We start from the raw sequence: 25978 nt of genomic DNA, 5'->3' as shown, positions 1-25978 counted from the left end.
TTACAGGAGCTACACAAGCTCTAGCTATGTATCTCCAATGGGCTCCTCATAATTAATTGCAATGTCAACCAGTCTCACCAAATTTCTCGGCCTGCGTCAAAAGAAAACAAGGAGAGCTCGAATAATAATAGCTAACTAACGTTTAACATTTAACGTATAAAAAAATAAAATAAAAAAATTCTATTATTATTAGTTAGCAATGATTCTTTGCTCTTTGCTTCCCAGCTAAACTAACAAAAACCGAACATAGCGAATGGACAAGAAGAAAATAAGCTATATCCCAACCAATCAAAAGAATATACGGATAGAAAAGCTTGAAGAGCAATCAATGCCTTGAGGCCTCTAACTGCTAAGTTAATAGATTTCTCCGGCTTACTTACATTGTGGAGCTGTGGGTGGATGGGATCTCTGGTAGAAGAAGATTGATAGATTAACTCCGTTTCTTGTGCTCTTCTTCTTCTTTTTTTTTTTTTTTTTTTCTTTTAGCCCAGTTGAAAATTCCCTGATGACTCCGTTTTTGTTTCTTTTGTTTCTTTTCTTTTTTTTCGCCTCCGTCGTCAGTTAGAACATGTTTAGAACATGTTCGAGATGCTTACGCTGTACCGAAGGAGCTTACGGCTGAGAGTATCAATGAGGAACCCCCGGCTAGAGTACACCTACCGAGATAGTTAACTCCTGTATATAAAAATGGAGCGGTATTCACTCCCCCAATCCCATGAGCGTTGGCTCCTTATAGACTACCAGGTGCCGGTTTCTGCCTTCATGGATCTACGTATTGAGTTGGTCTTGAAATTATACTGAGAAAGATTTAATAAGAGTGTCTATGGTATGTCTAGGTGTATATGGGTTTGCGTTTCCCTCAACTAGCAAAACTATCCATCTATACGTACGCTGCCCGCTCCCCAGCCTCTGACTAGTAAGGAGGGTTCAGTGGGAAAGGAGTCACAGGAATATATCAAATTGAGACACAGTATTCGGTTAAGACAGTATCACATATATCAACTGGCGAGAGAGCTGGCGATAGATAACAAGTTCATTCGTTTACTAAATTTGGGTAGTGGGTATTTCCAAGAATGAGTCAAATATGTGTAAAAAAGGAACAAGTATCCTCAAATTTGAGTTGATGGTGCGTTCGGGAGAGGATATAGGAAGATAAGAGTGTGAAACGTAGAAAAAGAATAGCGAGAGTTGTCCAACACACGTTGAGAATCCATATGCAAGACAAGTTGAGGATGAAGGCGCGTGGAAACGTGAGACGCTGTGAAATAGTAGGCCGGGGGAGGAGTGTATATATATCGACAAAGAAATTCACCAATAGATCAATTCTCTCAAGGTAACATATAGAGATACTTGGTTATCTAATAATGTTGGGTATAGAAGGGAAAAGGGTAAAGGGGGTAGTAGCGGGAGAGCTGCAGAACGCTTTCGGGAAAAGAGATATGGATGAATGAATAAATGAATGAATTGAGAGGGACAAGGAAGAAGCTGCTGAATTGGCTGATTGCTTTATTACGGGGCAAAGTGAATTTTGATTGTTCGCTCAAGTACCGTTAGGGTCATCAAGGGGTCGTGGGGGTGGACAAAAATGCGGGAGGAAAAGCTGGACAAGCAAGATTGCAGATAGAGATATAGATATAGATGGGGAGTGCCGAGATGAGAAATTAAGAGCATAGATCGCGGAGAAGAGAAAAGATTGAGTCAAAATCGCATAAGGAAATAGTTACTCAAAATGAACAAGGAGAAAAAGTGGGCAACAGCATGGACGGACGGTGATTCAGAAATAAGAAAACACGGTGAAAATGCCCAGGGCTACTACCTATACGAGCTGCTAAGTTGACGCAGAAATCGATACCTTAGCAAGCCGCTCTTCCACTCGTCGGAGAAGTTCCGGATCTGGTTCGGGTTTGATCTTCTTTGGTCTGAATGGCGACGAATGCTCAGTTAGATATATATATATAACATGGATATATGGATGGATGGATTGGATAGATTGGATGGCAGCAAACTTACGGGTCTCTAATACAATCCGAGCACCGCTCATGCTGACAGCTTGGACAAACCCTGTCTCCCGCCTGGAACAACTTCGAACAATTGTGACATGTCCATCTTACCCGGCGTCTCGGTTTCCGCCAGACGCGTTCTTGAGGCTCGAAGGGCGGTTCGACATCTCCAGGGTAACCATCGGGATACTTATTCAGTTTCGGTCTAAAGCATCATATCATACCAGTTAGTTTTCAAAATCACGAACTCCTCTCCTTGTCAAAACAAAATATGTTGATTAAAGAATACGTACGGATCTCGAGGACACTTCTTGCAGCGAATGTGCTCGCACTCTGAACACACAGTGGCATCTCCAATGAACAGCGTCTGGCAGCGATGACAGGTGCGGCGGACTCGCTGTCTGATCGGCTTGCGGACGAGATCTTGGCCTCCCGTGCGTGAGGGAATCGTAAGAACAGCTTTCTTAGGGACATCTGCTGCCTTGGCCTTGTCTTTCTCAAGGCATCCGTCCTTGGGCTTCGCAGGCGGGTAGCGGAAGCATTTCTTGCATCGCAAGTGCTGGCAGCCCGCGCACACCTTGTCCGCACCGAAGGTGGTGAGGCAGCGATGGCAGTTGCGGCGAACTCTCATACGGACCGGCTTCTCAACTCGCTGCACGCTCCGGTCCGCAGGTTTCGACATCCATTCGCTCGGCTCCAAAGTCAACCCGTACTTGGCGAACAAAGCACGCGCTTTCTCTTGCTGGAGGGTGCTCCATTGATGAACCTGTACAGGCTCTGCAGAGGTCTTCTTCACGGTAGTTGCGGCTGGCTTGCTACTAAATTTATGGATAAACATCGAGTAAGTTCTTGTGCTGACCACGGCAAAGAACACCGTCTCTCCATCGGAAAATTGGGCATAGAGGGTTGTGCTTACGAAGTAACTGCTGCTTTCTCTCCAGCTTTGCTGGATTCGCCGATAATGTCCGTCATGCTCGAAACGGATGCTCTATTTCGACCCTTGAGCACGGTCTTCACCCGCTTCATGTACTTTCCAAGTCCGTCGTCTTTCTCCGCGCCGTTCTTCGCGGGAGTCGTTGGCTCAGTCATAGTATCGGTAACGGGAGCGACTTAGATGGGCATTCAGGCAAATTTAAAATGTTGATGAGGACGGATGAACAATTAAATATACGGCTTTCCAAGACTTAAGGAAACCAGGATGTCGGAATTTCGAGTACCACTGCAACCCACTCAATCCAGAATACAGGCCCAGGCGGAGACCAGTCGATATCGAAATTCAAATCGGTGTAATTGGTTGGGAGCTTCTCGTATTATATGTCGGAGTGGAAGGTGCAGAGTTGGATGTGAATATGCTCATGCGTGGCGTGGAGTTGTTGGTAGGACGATATGTAGACGCTCGATCGATGGGATTGATCAGTAGGTCAGACGGATATTCGTTGTGTTGTGTGGAGCCAGAGTCTTGATCCCGGATATCCTTTCGCGCTGATTCGAGTGGATATTTTGACAATTAGGCGACTTTGGAAGTCAGCAACCTGGTAGTACTGGTGTTGAATTGATGGAAGCTGAACAGCAAACGAGAACCTGATGCGGTCCCAACAGAGGCGACGGGAGAGAGGGCGCAATTCCAGCACCCAAGATGGTTTGGACGTCGAGTGTGTCGGCGAAGGAGGGATGGGAGAGGGTGGTGGTGAGGTTGAGGAACGGAAGCAAAAGAGAAGAAGCAAGAAGAACGGGAAAACAGCGAGAAGAAGAGGAAAACGAGAAAGAGGAGAAAAGAGGAGAGCGCCCAATACAGCCGCCCTGTTTAGCGGTATACATGCAGTACGGCTGTGTCACCACGACGGCACCGCTTGACGGGCGGGGGAGATGATGCTCGCCTCGAGGAAATTCCAGCGCAGGCTCCACCTTCGAGCAGGGCTTCCCGGCCGGGGCTGCGGGTCGGGTATCTGTATACCGTACCAAGGTATCTGCGGGTATTGATGGCGGCGCCGTCAACATTAAATTACCTCCCAGCCCGCTCGGTAGTGGCCAGTGCTCGTTCGCTGGACCACTGGGGTTACAGAATGGCAGAGCTTCCCGCGTGAAAAAACACTCCAGAAACAGGATGCCAAGTGGTATCGGCGCATCGTCGAACTCACCAGTCGAAGCCTATGCTGGCAAACCACAAGCTCCCGCTCACCAGCCAGTCAGAGACGTGCTCTCCGTTGCACCGGCTGGTTGTCCTTCTTGCGAAAAGCCACTTCCGGAACGCCTTGACTGGTCTCTGCTATGCGCGCCGGCGCAAGGATAGCCCGTATTTAAATGTACCTTTTTGAAATGACGGCTAATTCTCGTTTTCCCGGCATTTTCGTCACCCCTGGCTTTGGTAGGAGGTTGCCCGGTACCTGACTGACTGACTCTCCTCTCAGTAAAGGCGCTCCCAGTGCTGAACGACGCTGGCTGGCTGGGTTTGCTTGGTCTGTCAGCTTGACAATCTCTCCGAGCTACTCCGTGGCTCAAGGTAGGGCAGCTCTTGACAGCTTGCTCTAGGATACTGAAACCGCATAAATAAATATATATACTTCACAAAGCTGCCCAAGTTGCTCTGTGCTGCTTCTCATCATGGAGGCTCCATCCAGCAGGCCACATTTCACATCTCCTCCCCGATGGGTATCCAAAAAGGCTCCATTTAGAGCGAGCGCTTTCAAGCCACAAAACGTTGTCCGGTGTCTGCAGACAGACCGCTCCGAACTCACCTGCACCAGCTGGCGGCTGGCGGTATCGTCTGGTTCGATTGTTCGATAAATTACGTATTGATACACGGATATCAATACGTTACAGGCTTGGCCTCGCCATTCGTGTATTGGCCATTACCGTCCAGAAATGCAGATGTAATAATGTACGGAGTACTCCGTACAGCAGTCAGTACAGTAGTTACTCACCACTTTCCCTAGGCCATGCCATGCCGCAGCCATAAATAATTTCTCCCCGTCAAGTCCAGGACCAAAATGCTCACACTCCTCGTTGCGACATTACAGACTCCAGTGGACGTGGATATTGTCGGTCCGCATCGTTCAATGTTACCTCCCTTCTAAAAATACGGAGAAATATTCATCTGCAGCAAGCTAATTATTTATTAACCTTGGAGCTTTGTCTGCACACCACCAGCAGCGACACCATTCGCGATGCACGTTGCCCACACGTGAGAAGTGGAAGAGGCTTTTTGGTGGTAGGTAGTCACCATCCAGAAGCTTGCTTCGGGGATCTCATAAGAGAGAGCTTCTTCTGAGCAAAGTGACAGCGGCGACGGATGTGAGAAGCAAATGTCATTATTTGAATCGGTACCTCTCACCTGTCACAGAGAAGATGCCGAACGCATTTTTACCTGTATGCGTGCTGCACGACTAGGAGGGTTTCAATTAACTATCACAAAATCACAAAATCTCTTTGTCAAGACTTTTGTATTCTGGAAAACTTGCCGCTGCTCAGTATCAAACTGAAAGTGAGATTGAAAGTGAGAGTGGAGACCAGTGTAACTCGCTACGACAGGCTCCATGCCACAACTCTGGCTCTGGGATTTGGGTCCAACAGCTCCGCAGCAGACTCCAATCCCACAACTCCCACGGACACAACTGCTCCAGGAACCAATCATACGAGGGGAACCCTTCGGGTTCTTGATTCCCCTCCCCGCCAGACCCAAAAGGCCAAACACTAGTAGCGAATTTACCAGAAGCTCATGTTTTTGGTTTTCAGCCGGGTGGGTGGAAGGATCCGAGCCAAACGTGATTATTATTATTAGAAAACTGATGCTCGTCATAGTTAGAATTATCTTGCAAAACCATGTCATGTATGTCACAGAGCATGGCAGGTTCTGGCATCTCTCTGAGAGTATGAATTTTGAAAGATGAATGAAAAATGAAGATTTGAGCAAGGCATTGAGTGATTGAATGGTTCAGAAAAATAATTTCATCTCTAACCAGGTTCAATTCAAACTCAATGTTAACTATTTCAAGAAAAGGAAAACCCAGATTATTTACAACTCTGTCATCATGCTCAGACTTTAATCTCTCTTTCATCAAGTCTCATTTCAATTCGATGAGATGTTGAATCTAAGTGCTTCAGACCATGATTGATGATCTGACAACCATTGAGGAGTAGAAATTAATCTAAGTGCTACCATCACCCTCTATGAGAAGGATGCACTCCCTGGACCTTGAAGACACATTCAAAGATAGCAAGGTTGCTGAACTCTAAGATATTGATTTTAACCATTCTTGATGATCATCAGAAATGTGTTTCTGTCCTCTTCCCCCTCAACAACATCTGCAGTCTCCAGGGCCATTCTCAACAACTGGAATAGAGGCTATAACATCTAGCCTATCCTCTACTTCTTCTGAGAGTGAATGCTTTCCCTCCGTTGATTAGATCTTCTAGTTCAATCGCTAACTCTAGAACAGACTTTGGACCAGCAACTTTCTCATTGGATGGCGTACAATGCTTATCCAGGCATTGCAAGTGGGCATGAGGTTATCAATTCGTAGATTGCTTACGCTTGAGATTAACACTCATTATCAGCCAGATATTCGCACGAATTTTACGGATTCCTAGTCCAGCATCATCGTCATCTGCGATCGACATCACAATACTCAACGGCATCGGTAGCAATTTACACACATTTTTTGACACGGATCTGATTGCATGGGGAACCCTCCAAACTATGTTGGATATGGCCCTCCGACCTTTACAGCCACCGCAAATGGGATAGTCCAGCGGCGTCAGATTGCATTTGGTAAACAATTGTTAACTCCACATGGTGATGCAGCCTCGGACTAGATTCGTGAATATGGAGTTGCAATACCAGAAACACTTGGCACTGGTAAACTTTCAGGTGATAGGATCAGGCAAGTCTTGCAACTGCGCCGGTAAATCAGCATCTCTATTTGGCTGCGAAAAAGAATGGGGTTGTCGAACAGTTTCCTCTTGTCTAGTCAATTGGTAAAGAAAACATGGTGGTCCATTAATTCGAGTGTCATTCTTCCATGCTGAATTATTTGCTCTATATACATGCGAGAATACGTACATGTGAATTGCCAGCACATACATCCAAAACACCTCCTGCATAGAGAGAAGGGCCATGAAATTTCATGTTTACTAACCTTTACGTGCTATATACTCTATATACGGCGAGTGGAATCCCGCCTACGAGCCTCGCACGGGAATTTCAACTCCTAATCCGACAAGACTAAACCATACTTGCCATGGCCAAAGGGACTTATTGCGACGGCTCGGAACCCCCCCTCCCCCTTTTTTTTTTCTGGATCGATTTACCACTGATTATGGGATAGCAGATGTCCCTGACGGATGAATCTATCCCGAAAAAATATGATGGACCATCATATCAACCTGCTAAGTTTTGTTTTTGGTTTTATGGATAGGGTACAAGATATAAACCGGCCACTCTCAGATGAAAATAAAATTTCTAAAATCATTGCCATGGAGGAAGGCACATACATATAATACGTATTCATTTTATTTCTATTCGTTTTATTTCTATTCATTTTATTTCTATTGATGCAAATTCTATGTTCGTATTCCGTTTTTAAACTCGGCAGGGATAAAAAAAAAGAATGAAAAATGAAAAGAAAAGAAAAGAAAAGAAAATTTGATATATATAGATAGTACAGGTTAAAGTGGAATAGCAAACCAAGCGCCGATCCGATGCGTAACAAGAATGCAAAGATGGCAATATATACTCTATACTCAGGTGGGGAGGGGGGGGGTTGGCTGATACAAATACATTCTATTTCTTCAGATGTAAAGAGAGAATGCACGCAGCCACGGAAAAGAAAGCAAATAGCCACAAATTAGCTGCTTGACGAGAATGTTGACTGCCGTGACCCTACTCTCGAGGGCGGGATATCGACACTCATAGCATCAAACACCCACACGCTTGAGTTTTTCTTCTTTTGTCGCATCAGATTAAGCGGGGTGAGCCACTCCTCTCGCAAGCTGGCAAGACGGCTGCTGTCTCTGTGACGGGCCCAGTTTTCGCAAGCGGCCTTGTATGCGTTCTCGACGGTTTCGCGACGGAGGGATTCGTAGATGCTGAAGGTTTTGGATAGGGGCTCATGGATGTATTCAGATAGGACGCGGGCGAAGAGGATGGCGTCGTCCAGGGCGTAGGCGGCTGACTCATCCTTGGGGGGCATCTGGGAATAAAAAGAATATTTGCCCGCGTTAGTTTGATCCTATTCCTAATGGATATCTGACCAATATTTTGCAGGTGAATGAGGAAGGGGGAACGGTAGATATATGAAATACGCACAGCATGAGCAGCATCGCCTAATAACATGATCCTCTCCGTATGCCATTTCCCACCAGGACGTATCTGATACACTGGATATAGAAACCAATCCCAGCATTTTTCCGCAATCTCGCGAACGCACGGAAGGGCGGACTTTCCAAAGCGACTCTGAATGTCATCTCTTAATATCATGATGGCGGTATTCTTTGTTTTCCACGAATCTGCAGCCTGATACTTGCATATTTCATAAGTCAAACGGTCCTCCTCGACTTCCGCCAACGCTGCCACGAACATATCCTCCTTTTCATTATCACAATATGTCGTCATCAACGCTCCGTGTCTTGATCTGTTCAACGCCGTAACCTTAAAGTGTTTGGGCGACCTTATCATTTCCGACTTTATCGTAGTCTGAATAAACGAAATCCCCGTATACTCCGAAACCCTATCGGGATCAACAATGTTTGTCCTCGTTGCTGAATGCACGCCATCACATCCCAAAGCCAAGTCGCCTTTCGCAAAAGAGCCATCCTCGAAATAAATTGTAACGCGTTTGTCCGTCTCGATGCCGCCTACAACTTTTTTCCCGAACACCATTTCCACATTACTCCGTTTCTCCACAGCAGATAACATAGCCAGATGAAGAGATATGCGCATTAAGCGGCGCCCCTTGTACCCACCATAACCCTTGCCGTCTTTGCCTGCAAAGTCAACCGCACCCAGTTTTTTACCACTGTGAGAGGAGAATACCTCTATCTCGTCCACCTCTATGCCTCCCTTAGGACCCAAATCTCGCAGCTCATCGAGCACGCCTAGCTGATCGAGATGCCTATGGGCGACGGGGGTGAGGTTGATGGCGCCACCAGAAGTCGAAGGGACATCTCGGAGCTCGTAGATGACGATTTTGAGATTAGGGAGCACCGGGGTGAGGGCTTTAGAGAGTGCGAGGGCGGAGGCAACGCCTGCAATGCCACCACCGAGGATTAGGATGGTATATGGGACAGTAGCCATGTTATAGAGATCAATGAAGAAAATTAGCAACACATTAAGAGTTAGGCCCGCTGTATAAAGAAAACAACAAGGCGAAAAAGTGTGGAGCGAGATATGAGAAACTGGAAACTGGAAAATGGATATAGATAAAAATGAATATATATATATATATATGTGTGTATAAAATATATATATGTGTGTATATATAGTTATATATATATATATATATATTTCAAACCGGGAAAAATCCGAAAACAAGGAAACCGATCAAAAGTTAACAAAAAATCATGGATTGGGTTTGCTGGAGACATCTTGAAATTTTGGTTGAGCAAAAAAGTCAGTCCACATCAACCCAGTCTACAGCAATCGGGCCAGTCATATCTTTCATGGCCCGCTTCAGGCCCCATAACTAATAACATCCTTATCAACCAACTGCCGGCAAGAAGGCCGAAAAAGGAAAAAGTCATGATGAAAATCGGGCGGAAAACTTTCAAGCTTGCCAAGCCATCGGGTTTAGGGAGAATTTCCCGGGACTCTGGGCAGACGTCATGCCGAGATTGGTCAAGCCATCAAATGTTTTTCGGCCATGGAACCCGAGAACTTTCTATATTTTTAATACTCAATAATGCTCAATCATGATATTATGAAGTAATGTATCCTAGATCACTAGAAAAGAGAAAGGTCAATAATGTGAAACATAAAATCCAGTCTTGTTTAGCTGCGGCTAAATATTATCCCCTGTTCGCTCGTCGGTGAAGCTTCATTCGTCGAAAATGGTCTGCAGCTTGTTCAACTATTGAACTGCTCCGGGGAATTGGCAATTATTCAGGTACAGCGGGTTGTTTCCGAGGTAGGCATAACGATCGAGGGGTTTCTGCTTAGAAGATGTTAACATATTATCAAACAATAATAAGATATTTTAGAATCTCAATAGTAGCTTCGGCAGCGCACTTTTTCAAAGTGAGGCCGATTCGGTAGTATCTGGGGACCGTACGGCGTAGATCCATATCGGGAGAAGGCCGACTAGTCAAGCAGCCAAACCGTTGCTAGAGATGATGAATTTGCGTTTTGAATAACTATGTGAGGCATATTATTGCTCAAATAATGACAGTACCAGCTTCTTTAAACATTTCTTCGTGATCAATTCGGTGAATCAGACAGCCCAGGCTTTGAAGCTCAGGTGGATAGAATTCCATACTAACATTTTTAACGCCATAGCCGGCAAGCGCCTTCAGTCCCAGCTTACGTACCATGTTGACTATCCAGACAGCTGCGCATTTCTTGGAAGGAGATTGGACAGAACTCTGTTGTTTGTTACTTTTATTTTATTTTTTATTTGTTTACTTTTTATTTTTTAATTTTTTAATTTTTTAATTTTTTAATTTTTTAATTTTTTAATTTTCCTGCTTTGGTGCCAGGTTGTATCCTTGGTTGTTGGTAAGAGGGGGACTGTACCGTACCAAGCCCACGGAACGGAAAACATTATCAGCATAATAAGCTCTAGGTTAAGCAAATGGGGCTAGATAGATACCTCTATTAGTCTGTAAGATGGGGGTACTAGGGCCAAAAGTGGCCATATTTGACGCTGTTTTTGTTGGGGGTCCCGGGGGTTGATCGGCCCTTCTACCAGCAGCGCTGGTGGTGACTGAGCTCTTTTGCCCCAGTAGCCTACAGTTTTCAGCCTGCTTTCCCCTCACGTGACCCGAAATTTCTTGCCGCTTTTATATCGAGCGATATTTGTACCTACCCTTCAATTGGTCGCTGCGATACATGATGTTGTTCTATGAGCTACCGATGTCTGAACACACGTTTAAGGATAGGGGTTATCGTTCCTCTCCTTTGGCTTTTGTAATGTATAAATTAAAGGCCTTTCGCTCATTCTGGGCGTTTATTTTACTCCAGACCTCCTTTGCTACCTTATCCCAAGCTACATCTATCTATCTACGAAGAGAACTTCTCTGCTGATCCTATGTTCAACACTTTTGCATCCCTGTCTTATGCGCCCTGGCACTGTATAGATAATATGGTAGCCCAATTGACTCACACCTGGAACTCCCGCAAACCCATTAGAGAGGGACGGCGAGACCGAAAGACGAAAGGCCATAAACTTACTCCAGGTGAATACCGTGAGAGGGATATCACTCGAGTGGCTCAGCTCCAAATTACAGGCAAAAAATACGCCGATGCCACCACAATTTCTATCAATCGTGTACATGGCTTCTGGGGCCGGTTAGTTGCAATCCATAGCAGACCTACTACACTAAACCGTGCTAACAATTGCTTCATGAAGCCACTGCGAGTTTATGAAAGTTGATGCCCATCGACATCTCGCCATATGTGTGGCCGAGAACTTCCGGGTCTACATTGATTGGCGACTGAAGAATTTCAGCATCAAGAAACAGAGCACTATTTGGGTCGAATGGAAGTTCCTTCGGTTACTCTTCAAGAGAGAAATAGGTCGGAAGGTGGACAAATTGGCTGGAGAACAAATCAGTGAGGTAAGGTCGAAGCTCGATAATAATTATTCCTCTTAAGTATTCTAACTCATTTTCCTTTATAAGTTCGTTCTGGGCCCCTTGACGGACGAGTACGACCTAGACCTGTCGATAAAATTCAAGCTGGTAGTTGGTGTCGAAGATCTCGTGGCCATTCTCCACTACCAACTGGTGCTTAGATACAGCATCTGTCACCCACGAATGATATACCGTGCAACTACCGCTGCTTATGCTAATGATCGCCTACACCTCCTCGCGACCGGGGACCCTTATCGAGAGTGGTTGTCTCCGTGGGTCCAACGATGCCCTTTGCTACAAAGATATCATGCTGGAGTTATTCCTAACCCAGATCAGCCGGATCAGCATGTCCTTGTGATGGAAGTATCTCTTCTATACATGAAGGGAAAGTGAAATAAGTCACAACCGTGAGCTCCGCCTATCCGGCATCTTGTATTAATATAACTAAAAATTTCGCATAGAACAACTTACATCTTCCATGAACAGGATGATAACCTCGCCATTTGCCCCGTATCGCATTTCCTTGCCTTAGCGCTCGCTGCTGACACATTTGAAGCGCGAGGCATTAGTTCAATTGAGGATGTATTTCGTATTCAAGTGCAGGCACCCCGAAACAGCATACAACTGAAATCGAAATCCAACATACTTGACGTCCCTGTTTTCCATCGAGCTGTACGTACAGCACAGGGTGTTCGAATATCTCCAGATAGGACGCTGCCATATGATACATTCAATCAATATCTTCAACGACTGGGTCGTAATGCAGGGTTCGAGCACAAGTTGACACCGTACTGCATTAGGCGAGGAACTGCTAACGCGGTTGATAGTGAGTCTCCTTACCTATTACCTATATTCAATCCCCACATCAATGTATTCTAATACATTTATACATTTTAGGTATTGCAACTACAAGTGAACGCAATCAAGTCATGGGCCACTCGCGAGCGGACATCTTCGAACGATACTATATCTTGCAGAAGGTCAAGTGGGACGTGCAGTCTGCATATATTGGCTGTCCAGCTCGAGAATCCATTATCAACGCCGTTGGGAGGTTTAGTCTCACACGTGATCCCCGTGTTCCAAAAGAACTTAGTGATGAGCAAAAGGCTGCAGTCGAGCGGGACCCAAGGCTTGTCAAGCTTTCCGGCCAGCATCAGTCATTGGCCAAGCTTATAAACAGAAAACATGGCTCTATCCCAAAGGCCAAAGGCACAGCACTGCATCGCGAATATATTGAACTTGGAGATGATATCAGGGCTGAAAAACCGTCGCTATATCGAGAGGCATTTGACCGTATGAGGGAGGAATTCTTTGCAACAATAGATACTATTGAAATCGAAAAACAGCTTCTGGGGTTATCTGGTGGCGACAAATTCAAGGGGGAAGATGAAAGTAGCGTCAAGTTTACCTTTAAGGAACGAGCCAGGCTTGCACAGAATCTTTTCCGCTCGTCAGACTGCACAACTGAAGCTCCGCACGAGATTTATGCCCGGCGAGTGCAGACAATTCAGGATTGGGTTTCCCTCTGCAGTCTGCAGGAAGGGACACGCAGGCGGAAGGCTCTGTATTCCAGTTGCGGATTCGATATCGACCAGGCTGATGGTATAATTGACGCGGACACCTTTCCTATTTTGTGCCCAGGAACCCAGTGCCTCTTCTGTCTCGGAGATAGTCAGCTGCCGCATTCTTCGCGGATGTACTCTTTTTCACGCCCTGATCACCTTCGAAGACATGTCCAGGACTGCCACCTCCAATACCATAATGCGAATACTCCGCTCTGGTGCCCCCATCCATCGTGCCTGGAGGTGCTAGATGGTGTTAAACATTTCAAAGAGCACGCTATTTTGACGCATAACATACATCTTTGATTGATCGCCCAGACATTGGATAGGAGCTAAAGAGTTTAGGTGATGCAAGCTGGAAAGCTGTTTCAGAATACAGCATGTATCATTTGCTCGTGTTCCGGTGTATATAAAACGAGGGCAGGAAAGATAAAATATATATTTCCTTCGTCGGTAGATCATCAGATATTCTGAGGAGATACGAAGCTTTATTCTGATACGCTTTATTCAACACACGCTGTTTGAACGGATACGTTCAAAGCAGATATGTGGGCCAAAGTAGTAGAGTAAATAGCCATCCTGTGGTGAGCGGCGGAAGAAAAACATTAGCAGATTAGGGAATGTATTCTTAACCACTTAGGGCAAATTAGACTAGGTACACATAAATAGCAATAGGGAGACAATGAATGACGAATCCATATGACCTATCCAGGTAGAAATTGATCTGCAAAACTTGTCGACGAAAGTCTCTTCTGGGAAATATAGAATAACAGGTGGGCAAGTAGAAATCAAAGATAAACTTTATGTATCAAAGCCGTGAGGGTTTTAAAATGCATAACTCCCTGAACCCTCTCCAAACACGCTGGATGAGGGCATAGAAACTTAGCATCTGCAGCTAAATAGCGGAGATGGGTGTCGCGCACATGCCTTTGGAGGTGATCCGTGCGTGAGAACGAATATGTCCGGGTATCATATGCTAGTTGATTATTTCCAAGGCAAAACAGGCATTGGGTGGCTGGACAAACAATAGGAAATACGTCAGCATCAGCATCAGTTGGGTCATCAACCTCCATCTTTGGGGCAATGAGTCCGTAACTCGAAGCCCTCCGCTTGCAAGGGACTCCCTGTAGGCTACAAAGCGCCGCCCAATCACTGATAACCTGCAGCTGATGATTGTAAATCTCATTCTGCGCGTCTTTACCGCAACCAAGAGGTCGAAAAAGGTTTGACGCGAGGAGGGACCGTTCGGCGAAAGTAAACTGGACTCCGCCATCCTTAATCTCGAGGTCGTCGGTAGTAGGTGATCCTAGAAGCTGACGCTCAATCTCGATAGTATCTATTGTGGCAAAAAACTGTTCTCGGATCTTCTTTCGTGCCAATTGCCTCAGAAATCGTCTTTCACTTTGAATAATTCTCCCAAGCTTGCTGTATTGGGCATAGAGGTCAGTACCACGTGCTTTTGCTACTGACCCATATTCTAATTTCATATCGTTCGCCATATCCTGCCTCTAGCCATTAAACTCGACAAGATGGGGTTCCTGTTCAATAGCAGATTTCTGTTCGTCCGTCAAGTCCTTTGGAACCCTCGGGTCTCATGTCAAACTCATCTTCCCAACAGCACGAATGACAGAAGCACGCGCCGGGCAGCCAAGATATGCAGACTGGATATCCCGTTTCACCTTCTGCGACATATAATAGCGTTCAAATATATCAGCCCGAGAATGCCCTAGCACCTGGTTCCATTCAGCTGTAGTTGCGACGTCTACACTCAATTAGCATTCAGAGGACTAATATGGGAATTTAAGCTGTAGTGGCATACCGTCAACTACATTTGCTATTCCCCTCCTGATGCAATAAGGGGTTAGTGGCGCTTCAAGACCGACATTACGGCCTAACCTTTGAATATATTGATTGAACATGTCATATGGCAAAGCACGGTCGGGAGAGATGCGGATTCCCTGTGCGGTGTGAAAAGTACGGCGAAATATCGGTATTTCAAGTATCTCGGGTTTCCATCTTATCTGTAGACTATTCCTGTAAGAAGGGACCGTGACCCGAAATATATCCTTTGGAGAAACACACAATCTGCGAACGCCAGCACAAGAAAATGAGAAATTGGACACAGCACTAAGTTGTCATCCCTCTTGTGAAATATGTAGGTTGTCCTAGATCAATAGGTCAATACAATCGTGGTGTGGGCGGGGGGGTGGGGGGTTCCTACAGTTGGGACTTGTTTCTCTTTCCCTTCATATACATCAAAGTGACCTCCATCACCAGAACGTGACGCTCGGGTTCCTCTGGATTGGGGATAACCCGGAAGTGCCACATCTCTATACCGTAGGGCGTTGTTTGAGCCTCGCACACAACTACTCTCAATGAGCACCCCTGGGCGGGAGGACATGTATGCGGTCATCAACATTAGTAGCGGCAATTGTACTGTATACCGTTCATGAGGGGCGACTGATGTATCTAGACACCAGTGATAAATGCAGGATAGATAGTAATCGTGCTGCTGCTTACTCACGCACCTCTAGTGAGTGCGCCACATCAAAATGATAAAAACACTGAAATTTATCTCAGCGGGCTCAGACCTCTGGCTCGGTTTGAACGGGTTGCAGCATTATTATTAACTAGTTAATCCGGCATGACACTAACCTACTTTTGATACAAGTCATGTGCTCAGAGCAATCCTCACCAGAGAGTCTGAGAAGAAATAATTCCATCTTCAATGAAGATTCCTGAGATTTACAAGGATTTTTCAGATTCTTTAACTTTGACTTTCTATTACTATATATTCACATATCTTTGAGATTTGAAAATCATCTTAGCTTATAGCTAAAGAGAAGAAGAATAGAAATATTTCTTTAATATTTTAAAAAAATTTATATTTAAGATAGATATATACTCTTGAAAATGAATATATTTTTTGATCTCAGAATTTCTAAGAGCTTTTTTTTATATGAGGAATTGAATCAAAATTCCTGTATTTAAAAACACACTAGTTAACTTTGAGATGATACTTCTATTCTAAGAACTTGAGATATGAATATAAAAATCAGATATATTATAAGAACATTATTATTCTAAGATTCTAAGATAATATAGAAATAATGAATCTATGAAGTTGAGTTGAAATTCTCTTTCATACTCAGAGTACTGAGTAAATTCTTTCTATGTTATTAATAATTAAAAACTATTTCTTCTCAGATACTTTGTAAGATATTATCACTTATATAACCTGATTTTACTATTTGAGTTAACTTATTGCTTATTTGAGATTAGCTCATAATATAATCATCAATTCAGTGTTAAAATAGTAATAAATATCTTAAGAAGTATCTGAGCTTACTGAGATAAACTGAAATGATAAAAATATCTTAATACATACAAGTCTCTGTATGCAAAGACATTGCAGAGCTAAGCTCAAAACAGAAGATCTTATAAGATTGATTTTACAGCTTATTATTAATAATAATAGAAGGGATAGAACTGTAAAAACATATAGAGATTCATTTTTCAGTGTAAAAGCATCAGCTAACTAAGTAAGAAAAAAAAATAAAAAACACTCTGCTCTGTCTCATCAGCTTATATATTATTCTCAAGAATAGTTTAAATAATCTGAAGAAGACTTATAATAGTTCTGAATTTAATCTTCAGAGCTGTATAATGTATTCTTCTTACACAGAGTCTCATTTTCAATATAAAGAGTCAAAATCTCAATATTATAATTATTAACTGACTCAACACTTGCTGTCTGTTTTTTCAAGACTCTAGTCTCTGTATTCTCAGCTACAGAGCACTTCTTGAATGAGCTCTTTTTCTTAACTTTGTTTCTCTTTTCATTCTTCTACTTCTTTTCTTTCACTTTATAATTCTTCTTACTGACATTGACTATGTATAACTATTAGTTAATTGTATTAAAATTAATATATTTTATATTGAAAAGAGACTCACTTCTATGATATTATTATTATTATTATTATTCTTCAATTATAGATGTATGCAGTCAGAGACTATGACATCTACCTGAGAACTTTAGTTCTCAGGGTTTTTTCTATGTCTGTAAAGTTAACTATTATACATTCATCAATTTCAGATATGCAAAATCAGAAAATTCCAGCTCAGAATACAAAAACTGTTTACAAATTGCAGTGTTTTAACATCTTTTGATACTTTGAAATCATTTGACAATATCATGACAAAAGAAAAGAGAAAAAGAACACAGTCTCAAAGATAGACACATTAAATAGATAGATAGAAAGAAATTGAAAGGAAAAGATAAAGAAAAAGATAAAGTAAAGAGAGACTATAATAAAACAAATTATTAAAAGAGAGTGTATAGCTGTTTTAACAGACTATATCTGATCAATTTCCTTCTCTTCATATTCAGATAATTCTGAATTTAGCCATTTTCTTGTAGCTGCTTGAGTTTCTGATAGAAAGTCTATTAAGTATTTAATTCCTGTCTCAGTTGAGAATAAGAATCTTATATTTAATTAATTTAGATCATACTTCTCTTTCAATCTGACTCTGAGACTATTGTATAATGCACAGTGCATTACAATATGCTCAGGATTCTCATTTGTATTGCAGAATGAGTATTCTATTGAGTCAAATCTATCATCAAATCTTTGTATATAAGATTTGAAATAGCCATGTCCTAGTTTCAGCTGTATTATAGATGAGAATATTTTCTTTTTACATTTAATTGAACAAGATTTCCACTTGAGTTTTGTTTCAAATCTTGAATAATGTATACTCTTCTTTTGTTTCTGCCAGCTTTCATTCCACTTGTCTAAACAAGATTCTTTTATTTTTCTCTTTATAAAAGACCAGGACATAATTTTTTGAATAGATCTGCTTAATTCTGCACTCTTTTTTGCAGCTGAATCAGCCAATTCATTGTCATGAATATTCATATGAGCAGGAATTCAGTGCAGATGAATTATCAGCTTTGATATTCTTCTCTTTTGAATTTTTAAAACAGAGTTTAAGATCAGTTTAAGATTTATTTGATCATTATAAATCTGACTATTTCTAAGTCTTTTTAAAGCAGCTTGACTATCAGAGAATATTTATACCTCTTTCAAACAATTTCCTCTTTTATAAGATTTTATTTCAATGAGTTTGAAAGCTTTCACTATTACAAATAGTTCAGCATCAAAGACTTCACATTCAGAGCCTAGATTTCAGAAATCTGAGATAAAATCAATATTATCTTCAGTATAAGCAATGCCTGCACCTAATCTATTCAAGTTCTCATTTTTTGAGTCATCTGAATAAATCAGAATAGAGTTTTTTATATTGATTGTAGAAATTCTCTTCAAATACTGTTCATATTCTTTCTCTTTTGATAGTTCACTTATTTATAAGTCTATAAGAGATTCAAGCTTTTCTCTCCAGAGAGATAACTTCTCATGATCAACTTTTTCAATATTTAAAGAAGAAAATTGATTTTTAATCAGAGAGCATAGTCTGTACAGTTGAGAAGACATTTTCTTTGAAGAATTATTTTCATTTCAATCAAGAAATCTATTCCAATCCAGTTCATTTCCAGAGTTAATTGATGGAAATGAAGAAGAGACTCTTTCTCTGATTATATGATTTGAGCTCATCTTTACAACTCTCAGAGCATAGTTCATACAGGTCTTTTCAAATCTAATAGCAGAAGAAGGAATTGAAGCTTCAATTTTCATTGCTTTAATAGAAGATGATTTAAATGCTCTCAGAATTCTTCTCAAGACTCTGTTTTGCAGACTTTGAAAGAGTTCAGTGAAATTCTCTTGATTATTTCATCAAACTTGAACTTCATAATTAGCTACTGATGTAATACAGGCTATATATAACTGTCTCATAGCCTGGAAGGATAGACTCCTCTCTGTATTTGATAGTCTGATTATGTTGTTCAATAGTCTTTCTGCCTTGACAGTTCTTTGTTGAATGTGATATTTAAAATTCAACTTGAAGTTTAACCATACTTCTAATCATTTGATATTTACACTGGGTTTAATCTCTCTATTTAAAAGAGTTAGAGATAGTTCTTTCTCATTGAATCTAGAAAAGAAATGAATTAACTCAGTTTTATTCATATCAAATTGAATTTGATTGATATCTGCTCTAACAAAGATTTCCTTTGCAGCTTCTTCAATTACTTTCAAATTCTCTTTGATAGTTTTTGAGCTGTAGACTAGATCAATATCATTCACATAACTCAGAGATCACACTATTCTCATATTTCTATTTTTGAATAGATATGCAGTGTATATTGCAAATAAAATGAGTGAGATTGAAGATTTCTGTGATACTTCTATTTTTATCTCAGTCTTATCTTGTTTCATTCCATCAAAGAAGAGTTGTATAATTCTTTTAAACATAAAACAGTTAACTCATTTTATTAGAGAAAGTGACAGTTTTAATATCTTCAATGTCTGAATTAACTTTGACTTTGAAACATGATCAAATGCTTCTTTTATATCAATAAAAACTGCAGTTGAGACCAGACTCTCATGCTTTGCTATTTGAATATCATGAATAACTGAGAGAACAGTGTCAATTGCAGAACACTGTTTTCTATCTCTCATTTATTCACTGAATAAAAGAGAATCATCTATAGAGCTTATAAAGAATAGTTGAGTAGCTATTATCTTTTCTAAAACCTTTTCTAAACAGTTCAATAGAGATATTACTCTATATAACTTAGAAATTGAAGTTTTTCTATTAGGTTTTGCAAGAATCACTTCAGTGGCTTCTCTTCAGCATTCAGAATGATATTCATTTTTCAAGAGATTGAAAAAGAGCTCAAAATATTCATTCTTTAAGTAGAAATATGTATTTTAAATAATCAAGTGATTAATTGAATCAGGATCTGCAGCAGTTTTAACAGAACTTGAGAAGATAGCTGACTCTAATTCATCTTGTGTAAGATCAGGTCATTCTCAGTCATTTTCATTAATGTAGTTAAGAAGTGATATATTCTCTTCCTCTGAATCTGAATCTGAATCTGATGAGTTCTGAAAGAGAATTCTTATAAAAGCTTGACATTTTTTCTCAAAAGAGTTTGCTGTATATGATTCATTCTGAAACTCATATTCTAAGACTGGAAGTTTTGCTACACTTCTTGTTTTAGTATAGTTAAAAGCTTTAAAAACTTCCTTTTCTTATGCTTCTTTAAGAAATTTATTTCAGCAGTCTGTTTTAGCTCTTTTAATATCTGAAAAATATTCATTTCTGACAGCTTTGAACTCTTCATTAGATATTACATCATTCTTTCAATCTCTTCTAGCAGTAGCTAATTCTTTTCTTTTAGATGAGATAGTCTCATTTCATCAAGATTTTGAATACTCAGAAGATTTTCTTTTTAAAATATTATCTCTAACACTTGTTAGAATAATAGATGTAATAAGCTTCACTCTATTCTCAAGCATTTCATTTGAGATATCTTGATCAGAATTTCAATATAGCTTATTCTGTCTTTCAGATTTTAACAGTTTTATGCTTTCTTCAACTGCTTTTCAATCAGCTTTTTCAAAGTTATACTGATTAGAGAGAAGAGGATTTTCACTCATTTGTTTTTCACTCAGTTCAATATCAAATTGAATAATCTCATGATCTGATTCTGATATCTCATTTAAATTAATAAATCAGTTTACAAGTCTTCTTTTCATTAGATTTTGTGACATGAAGATTAGATCTATAATAGACTTCTGTTTTATGTCTTTTTTAAAGAATGTTTGTTGATCAGACTTATTAATCAAATCTATTGAATACTCAAAGATTCATTCAATCAGATTATTAGCTCTCACTACTCTCTTGCATTCTGAATTTCATCAGAAATGATGTGCATTGAAATCTCCTGCAATTATAGAGTTTCTTGATGAAGTTATATTCAGAAATTCTCTATCAATTGTTCAGACTACGGGCGCTAGTCACCCGCAGGATGCATCTTAAGCTAATTACATTTAACTCTCTATAATTAACCGACCACCGCGTTTGTCCTCTCAGGCCAGCCACTAATTTCCAGAGGTGTTAGTTAGTGACTGTCACTGCTCACTTGGTGGCATACACATCAAGCTTCCGATTACTGATCTCGGTCTCATTAGATGCTCATAGGCCTATCAATCAGCTGTCATGACCTCATCTCATGTTAGAGACTAATCATAGACTTGATAACTGCAGTTCTCTCTGCCAGTATTAGAGACTGACAGTGAGCTTGCAGACTCTAGTCTATCAGAGTGCTCTGTCTAGAGTCTAGATATGCATCTAGATCTGCTAGTTGAGTGATTTTTAAAATCATTCTCTGTATTTGAGAGAAAGCTAGGCTTCAATGACAGCTCTAGTTAGAGACTTACTTAAGTAGTGTATAATCACTATATTAGACTTGACTCTATATCATTAGAATCTTGACAGGTGCATAGTAGAATAGTGAGATATTGAGATCTTATATCAGTTCTGATGAGTGTTCACAGAATCTCACTTAACTAGTGACTTGACTTGCAGTAGAGAGTTCTACTCTGTATTAAGCCTTACTAATTAGACTCAGCCTCTATTACATAAGAGCTTTCATGGGTAAGAAGTAGCAGGTGTCAGCAGTGGGATTCGAACCCACGCATCTTTAATGTGTGCGGTCTTGATTATCAGTCTTATCAACTGAGCCACGCTGGCTCACTTCTATGATAAGAGTAGTGACTTTCAGTGCTATTATAATAATAACTGATACAAGCTTCATAGCACTGATTCAGAGTGTTAATATAAATAATAAAAGAGTCTTCTTCTCTGACACAGTGACTGCAGAGAACTATAAAAACAGTATTATAAAATTATAGAAGAAGAGCTTTATAATTTGTATTGATTTTTATATTAATCTGATAACTCTTCTATAAGACTGACTTATAAGTATAGAATAATTTAATAAGAGTCTGTAGCTTCTTTAATAACTTCTCAGACATTCTTTCAGTTAAATAAGTTAACAGTTAACTTGATAGTCTAGAACTGACAGATATAGCAGAGACAGATACAGATACAGATGCAGAACTGAAAATGAGATTAACAGCTAATAGCTTAATAGACTGAATAAGATTGTTAAGAACTGTACTAACTGTTAGAATTATAATTTTCATTATTTTAAGAATCTTACTTACAATGAATGTGTTTCAAGATGTTGTTTTCAATTATAATAACAGTATTAATGATTTTTTGAACTTCTGATGAATTAATAGAGATAAATGACATAGTTTCTGAAAAAAAAAAAGCAGCTAACAGAGATGAGAGATGAGAGATAAGATAAATTCTTCAAAGAGAAAGAAAATACTCTGAGATTCATTCACTTTCTCTTATACATGTATTAACAGCTGTAAGAATTCAATATTTCTTATCATATAATACAATACAGATCTTAATAACACAGATCTCAGAAGATTCTTAATCTCTTAAGTCAAAGATGTTATTATATTAAATCTGAGCTGTATAAATTAATATTTAAATTATTTCAATACCTTCTGTAGATTACTAACTACTCATTCTTAGATTCAGTAATTATAATAGAATCAGCTGTAATAGATTCATCAAATTCAATAATTGAATTCAGCAAATCTGTGAGCAGAATTAGACTGACTGTGTGACCGTGTCTGAGACCAGAATCAAACTTTACAGTTATTATATTATCTAAAAGCATTACTTCTGATCATGATTTGTATTTATTACATTGATCTCAAATTCTGTTATTTCAAATATTAAAGATCTCAGATTCACTTTTCAAATAAAAATCTAGTCTCAGATAAAGAATATGTTTGAATTCTTAGTCACATTTTCATTCTGATTTCATTATTGAAAATAATATTAAATGAGATCATGAAATCATTTCTCACTTACATAATATTATAACATAGTACTTATTTATTGAAAATTTAACAGAGAGTATTATTAAATATCATTACTTTTCTAAATACAGATTATAATTAATATCATTTTAATTAAAAAAAAAATGTAAAATACAAAAAATAATAAAAAAACAAAAAACAAAACAACAAGAAAAAATCACAATAAAAAAAAAAAAAAAGAGAAAGAAAAAAAGAAAAAGAAAAAAAGAGACAGAAAGAGAAAGAAAAATAAAAAAAAAAATCAAGATTACAGAACTATAGTATTCTTAAAATACTCACTTCTCAGAGTCTTTATAATATTCATTATTAACTGTGTATCTCTCACAGTGAGAGTAACATAACTATGATAAGTTATTATCTTAATATTATCTAATGAATAATCAGTATATATCTATATAAATGTGAATAATTAGAAAACATACACTTAAAAAGTGTGATCAGAGTGAACTCTGCTGTTACTTTGTGATTCAAAGGTTGCTTAAGTCAGTGTATGATTACAGGCGTACGCCGGCTTCTTATATATTGTAATATTGTATGCTAAATTAATTAGTGACCGCTATAACTCTCTCTTTACACTTGTACACTAGTAGTTCAGAAGTGGCTGTGTTATTATTCAACAGTTATACATTCTTTCAAATCACATTCTCTGTCACCAGATTCAGTCACACTCATATAATCATGTCATATGCTCTAACTTCATGTGAATTAGCTCATCACTAGTGTTTGTGATCTTGTAGCCTATTTCTGATTCAGCTAGTGTCTTATATACACTCTTATAAAGAAATCTTCACTATATTACATCACTTATTCACTAACTTTTCTCATTCTTCAATCATCTTCTTCATCATTGTTATCATTGAATATTACTATCTCATTCAAGATTTCTATCTCTTCTTCTGTTCAACTCTTTTCATCTGTTCATCTATCACATTGTATGTGTTTCTGATGATGACTCTTCATTCTTATAATAAGTGTCATTGTAGTGCTCATACTGAGCAGTTCATTAACAGTAAGTGTAACATATTGTAGAATGTGACTAGAACTTGTTTATCTTCTAACAATTATCAGAATGTACTATTATAAATAACACATCTTCTTCATCTTCTTGTACACTCTTGACTGTTTCTGTTTCCTTCTCAGCGAGTTTCTGATTGTGTTTTCTGACATGATTTTGCGTGAATGCAGATGCTGATGTTTGTTTTTATTCATGTAGAATCTTCATGTGTTGACAGATTCACATTCACTGATGATAGTGAACTCAATATTGAATCATTGATTAAGAACTTGAAGAATGTGATAATGAAGAAATTATCTATGTCATGTGTAGCTGAGTCTTCTATGTCTCTTTCTACTCTCTCTGTTTCTTTCTCTGCTACTCTCTCTCAATCTTCTACACCTGTCTCTGTGTCTGATTCTCTCACTTCTGCTATCTCTGTTTCTATGACTCTCACTTCTGCTACTTCTGCTCTCTCTGGTTTTACTGTCTCTGCTTTCATTATCAGCTCTCTCTGTTTCAAGAAGATGTTGTGTAGACTTAATGAATTATATTTATCAGTGTGTACACTTCTGTCTTTCTTATTAACTTCTAGAATAATTTATTGTATAAAGACTGCATACAACATGACTATCTGAAGCTTGATCATAGATATCAATTATTATGTTTATTTTAAATATTCATAGTGAGAGAATTATTTATTTATATCAGAGAATCATCTCTCTCTTCAACAGTGTCAAGATTATAAGTCTTTTTCTTTTCATCTTTTCTTTCTAACACTGATTTTTCTGTTCTTAGAGAAAATCATTATAAGTTTTACTATGTATGAAAGTTGTGATGTTCACAGATATCAAGAAGCTTTTCACAACTGTAAAGTTCAATATCACAGAGACATTCACTCTAGTGAATTTCTTTGAGATGATAGATTCATATCAGTCTATTCTCTGATATCTGTCATTCAACTTCATGATACAGATGAAAGATATTCATGTTTTTGAGAACAGAAATGCAGATGTTGTACTCTTTTACACCTGTGAGTGTGAGACTTGTACATCTTGTCTGAGATATTGTTGTGAAAATAAGTTATTCATATACTGTGTTCTGCTTTCTGCATTCTCTCATGTCTCTCTCTCTCTTTCTGAGAAGTCTCATGTGTGTTGTAATTGCATGTACAACTCTAAGACCAGCAGGTGTTCATTCAGTAACTATTCTCATCTCTGATTTTACAATTTTCATACACTAATAATGATTCTTAGTTGCTCTGATGTCAGAGATCATTCTGATTGAAGATGATAACATCACTGAGACTATTCTCTTTCACTCTCAAGCTTCTCTTATCACTTTCTCTTCCTTCTCTACAGAGAAGGTTATGCACACACTGAGTTGTAAGCATTCAGTCTCAGATGACTTCTGTTGTCATTCATCTGATTCTGTATCTTCTTCTTTCATTTCTTCTGCCTTCACTCTCTCTGCTCTGACTTCTGATTCTGTGAGTTCTGTGCTCTTCTTTAATTTCTCTACACATACACATATGCATTTCTATATTGGCATTCCAGTCAATCTTGTGATAAATAACATTAATATCATATGCAGAGTAGTAGAGAAATCAGAGACATACACAGTGTTGTTATAAGAGCAGCTTGCAGCTCTTAAATTTCTTGCAGATCTTGAGTTTTGAGATTTCCTTTATTTTTGACATTTTTCAGATGTCATGGCATTGGAAATAGATTAAATATGTAATGTATGAAAATGAATGAGATATGT

General features: G+C 39.4%; 7 protein-coding genes and 1 pseudogene across 9 annotated transcripts; 3 read left to right on the top strand and 5 right to left on the bottom strand.

Annotated features, from left to right (window-relative positions):
- Positions 1-801: 801 nt before the first annotated feature.
- On the bottom strand, positions 802-5529 carry BDCG_04084. 2 transcript variants are annotated; one of them, XM_045419756.1, is made up of 5 exons: positions 4562-5459; positions 2917-4452; positions 2294-2818; positions 2011-2205; positions 802-1919 (listed from the first exon to the last, which is right to left on the bottom strand). In XM_045419756.1, exons 2-5 carry the CDS (start codon positions 3087-3089, stop codon positions 1829-1831), a joined length of 984 nt encoding a protein of 327 aa, XP_045280741.1. In that variant the 5' UTR covers positions 3090-4452; positions 4562-5459; the 3' UTR covers positions 802-1828. The 2 variants fall into 2 exon arrangements, with proteins under 2 accessions (XP_045280741.1, XP_045275987.1); XM_045419755.1 differs by having other exon boundaries at positions 2917-5529.
- BDCG_16846 (uncharacterized protein) lies at positions 3637-4715 on the top strand (the record flags this gene model as incomplete). Its single annotated transcript, XM_045426037.1, has 2 exons — positions 3637-3821; positions 3894-4715. The coding sequence occupies 2 exons, from the start codon at positions 3637-3639 to the stop codon at positions 4288-4290; spliced, it is 582 nt and encodes a 193-aa protein (XP_045280740.1). The 3' UTR covers positions 4291-4715.
- A 599-nt stretch (positions 5530-6128) lies between the features above and the next one.
- Positions 6129-7131, top strand: BDCG_16845 (uncharacterized protein). Its single transcript, XM_045426036.1, has 3 exons — positions 6129-6378; positions 6437-6494; positions 6555-7131. Exons 1-3 carry the CDS (start codon positions 6270-6272, stop codon positions 6742-6744), a joined length of 357 nt encoding a protein of 118 aa, XP_045280739.1. The 5' UTR covers positions 6129-6269; the 3' UTR covers positions 6745-7131.
- Positions 7132-7475: 344 nt separating this feature from the next.
- Positions 7476-9708, bottom strand: BDCG_04082 (salicylate hydroxylase). Its single transcript, XM_045419754.1, has 2 exons — positions 8305-9708; positions 7476-8188 (listed from the first exon to the last, which is right to left on the bottom strand). Exons 1-2 carry the CDS (start codon positions 9289-9291, stop codon positions 7844-7846), a joined length of 1332 nt encoding a protein of 443 aa, XP_045275986.1. The 5' UTR covers positions 9292-9708; the 3' UTR covers positions 7476-7843.
- A 1585-nt stretch (positions 9709-11293) lies between these two features.
- On the top strand, positions 11294-13651 carry BDCG_04080 (FluG domain-containing protein; the record flags this gene model as incomplete). The annotated part of the gene is made up of 5 exons (XM_045419753.1): positions 11294-11499; positions 11561-11768; positions 11832-12172; positions 12245-12609; positions 12681-13651. The coding sequence occupies 5 exons, from the start codon at positions 11294-11296 to the stop codon at positions 13649-13651; spliced, it is 2091 nt and encodes a 696-aa protein (XP_045275985.1).
- Positions 13652-14133: 482 nt separating this feature from the next.
- Positions 14134-14844, bottom strand: BDCG_16844 (uncharacterized protein; the record flags this gene model as incomplete). The annotated part of the gene is made up of 1 exon (XM_045426035.1): positions 14134-14844. One exon carries the CDS (start codon positions 14842-14844, stop codon positions 14134-14136), a length of 711 nt encoding a protein of 236 aa, XP_045280738.1.
- Positions 14845-14937: 93 nt separating this feature from the next.
- On the bottom strand, positions 14938-15264 carry BDCG_16843 (uncharacterized protein; the record flags this gene model as incomplete). Its single annotated transcript, XM_045426034.1, has 2 exons — positions 14938-15107; positions 15165-15264. 2 exons carry the CDS (start codon positions 15262-15264, stop codon positions 14938-14940), a joined length of 270 nt encoding a protein of 89 aa, XP_045280737.1.
- Positions 15265-21925: 6661 nt separating this feature from the next.
- BDCG_16842 lies at positions 21926-22006 on the bottom strand (annotated as a pseudogene). Its single transcript has one exon. The product of its transcript is annotated as a tRNA-OTHER (tRNA).
- Positions 22007-25978: the final 3972 nt, after the last annotated feature.

The sequence above is a fragment of the Blastomyces dermatitidis genome (genome assembly GCF_000003525.1).
Source record: "Blastomyces dermatitidis ER-3 genomic scaffold supercont1.4, whole genome shotgun sequence".
Classification (NCBI taxonomy): Eukaryota; Fungi; Ascomycota; class Eurotiomycetes; order Onygenales; family Ajellomycetaceae; genus Blastomyces; species Blastomyces dermatitidis.
Note: the sequence above shows the minus strand (reverse complement) of the source record. Positions and strands in the feature narration are given on the sequence as shown.

Bases quoted from the DNA above. Each gene is read 5' to 3' on its own strand.
- BDCG_04082 (XM_045419754.1), bottom strand. From the start codon at position 9,291: ATGGCTACTGTCCCATATACCATCCTAATCCTCGGTGGTGGCATTGCA. The intron at 8,189-8,304 runs GTGCGTATTTCA...TTTTATTCCCAG, and splicing joins TAGGCGATGCTGCTCATGCT to ATGCCCCCCAAGGATGAGTC.
- BDCG_16845 (XM_045426036.1), top strand. From the start codon at position 6,270: ATGTGTTTCTGTCCTCTTCCCCCTCAACAACATCTGCAGTCTCCAGGG. The intron at 6,379-6,436 runs GTGAATGCTTTC...ACTCTAGAACAG, and splicing joins ATCCTCTACTTCTTCTGAGA to ACTTTGGACCAGCAACTTTC. The intron at 6,495-6,554 runs GTGGGCATGAGG...ACTCATTATCAG, and splicing joins TGCTTATCCAGGCATTGCAA to CCAGATATTCGCACGAATTT.
- BDCG_04084 (XM_045419755.1), bottom strand. From the start codon at position 3,089: ATGACTGAGCCAACGACTCCCGCGAAGAACGGCGCGGAGAAAGACGAC. The intron at 2,819-2,916 runs GTAAGCACAACC...CCATAAATTTAG, and splicing joins GAGAAAGCAGCAGTTACTTC to TAGCAAGCCAGCCGCAACTA. The intron at 2,206-2,293 runs GTACGTATTCTT...ATGATGCTTTAG, and splicing joins AAGAAGTGTCCTCGAGATCC to ACCGAAACTGAATAAGTATC.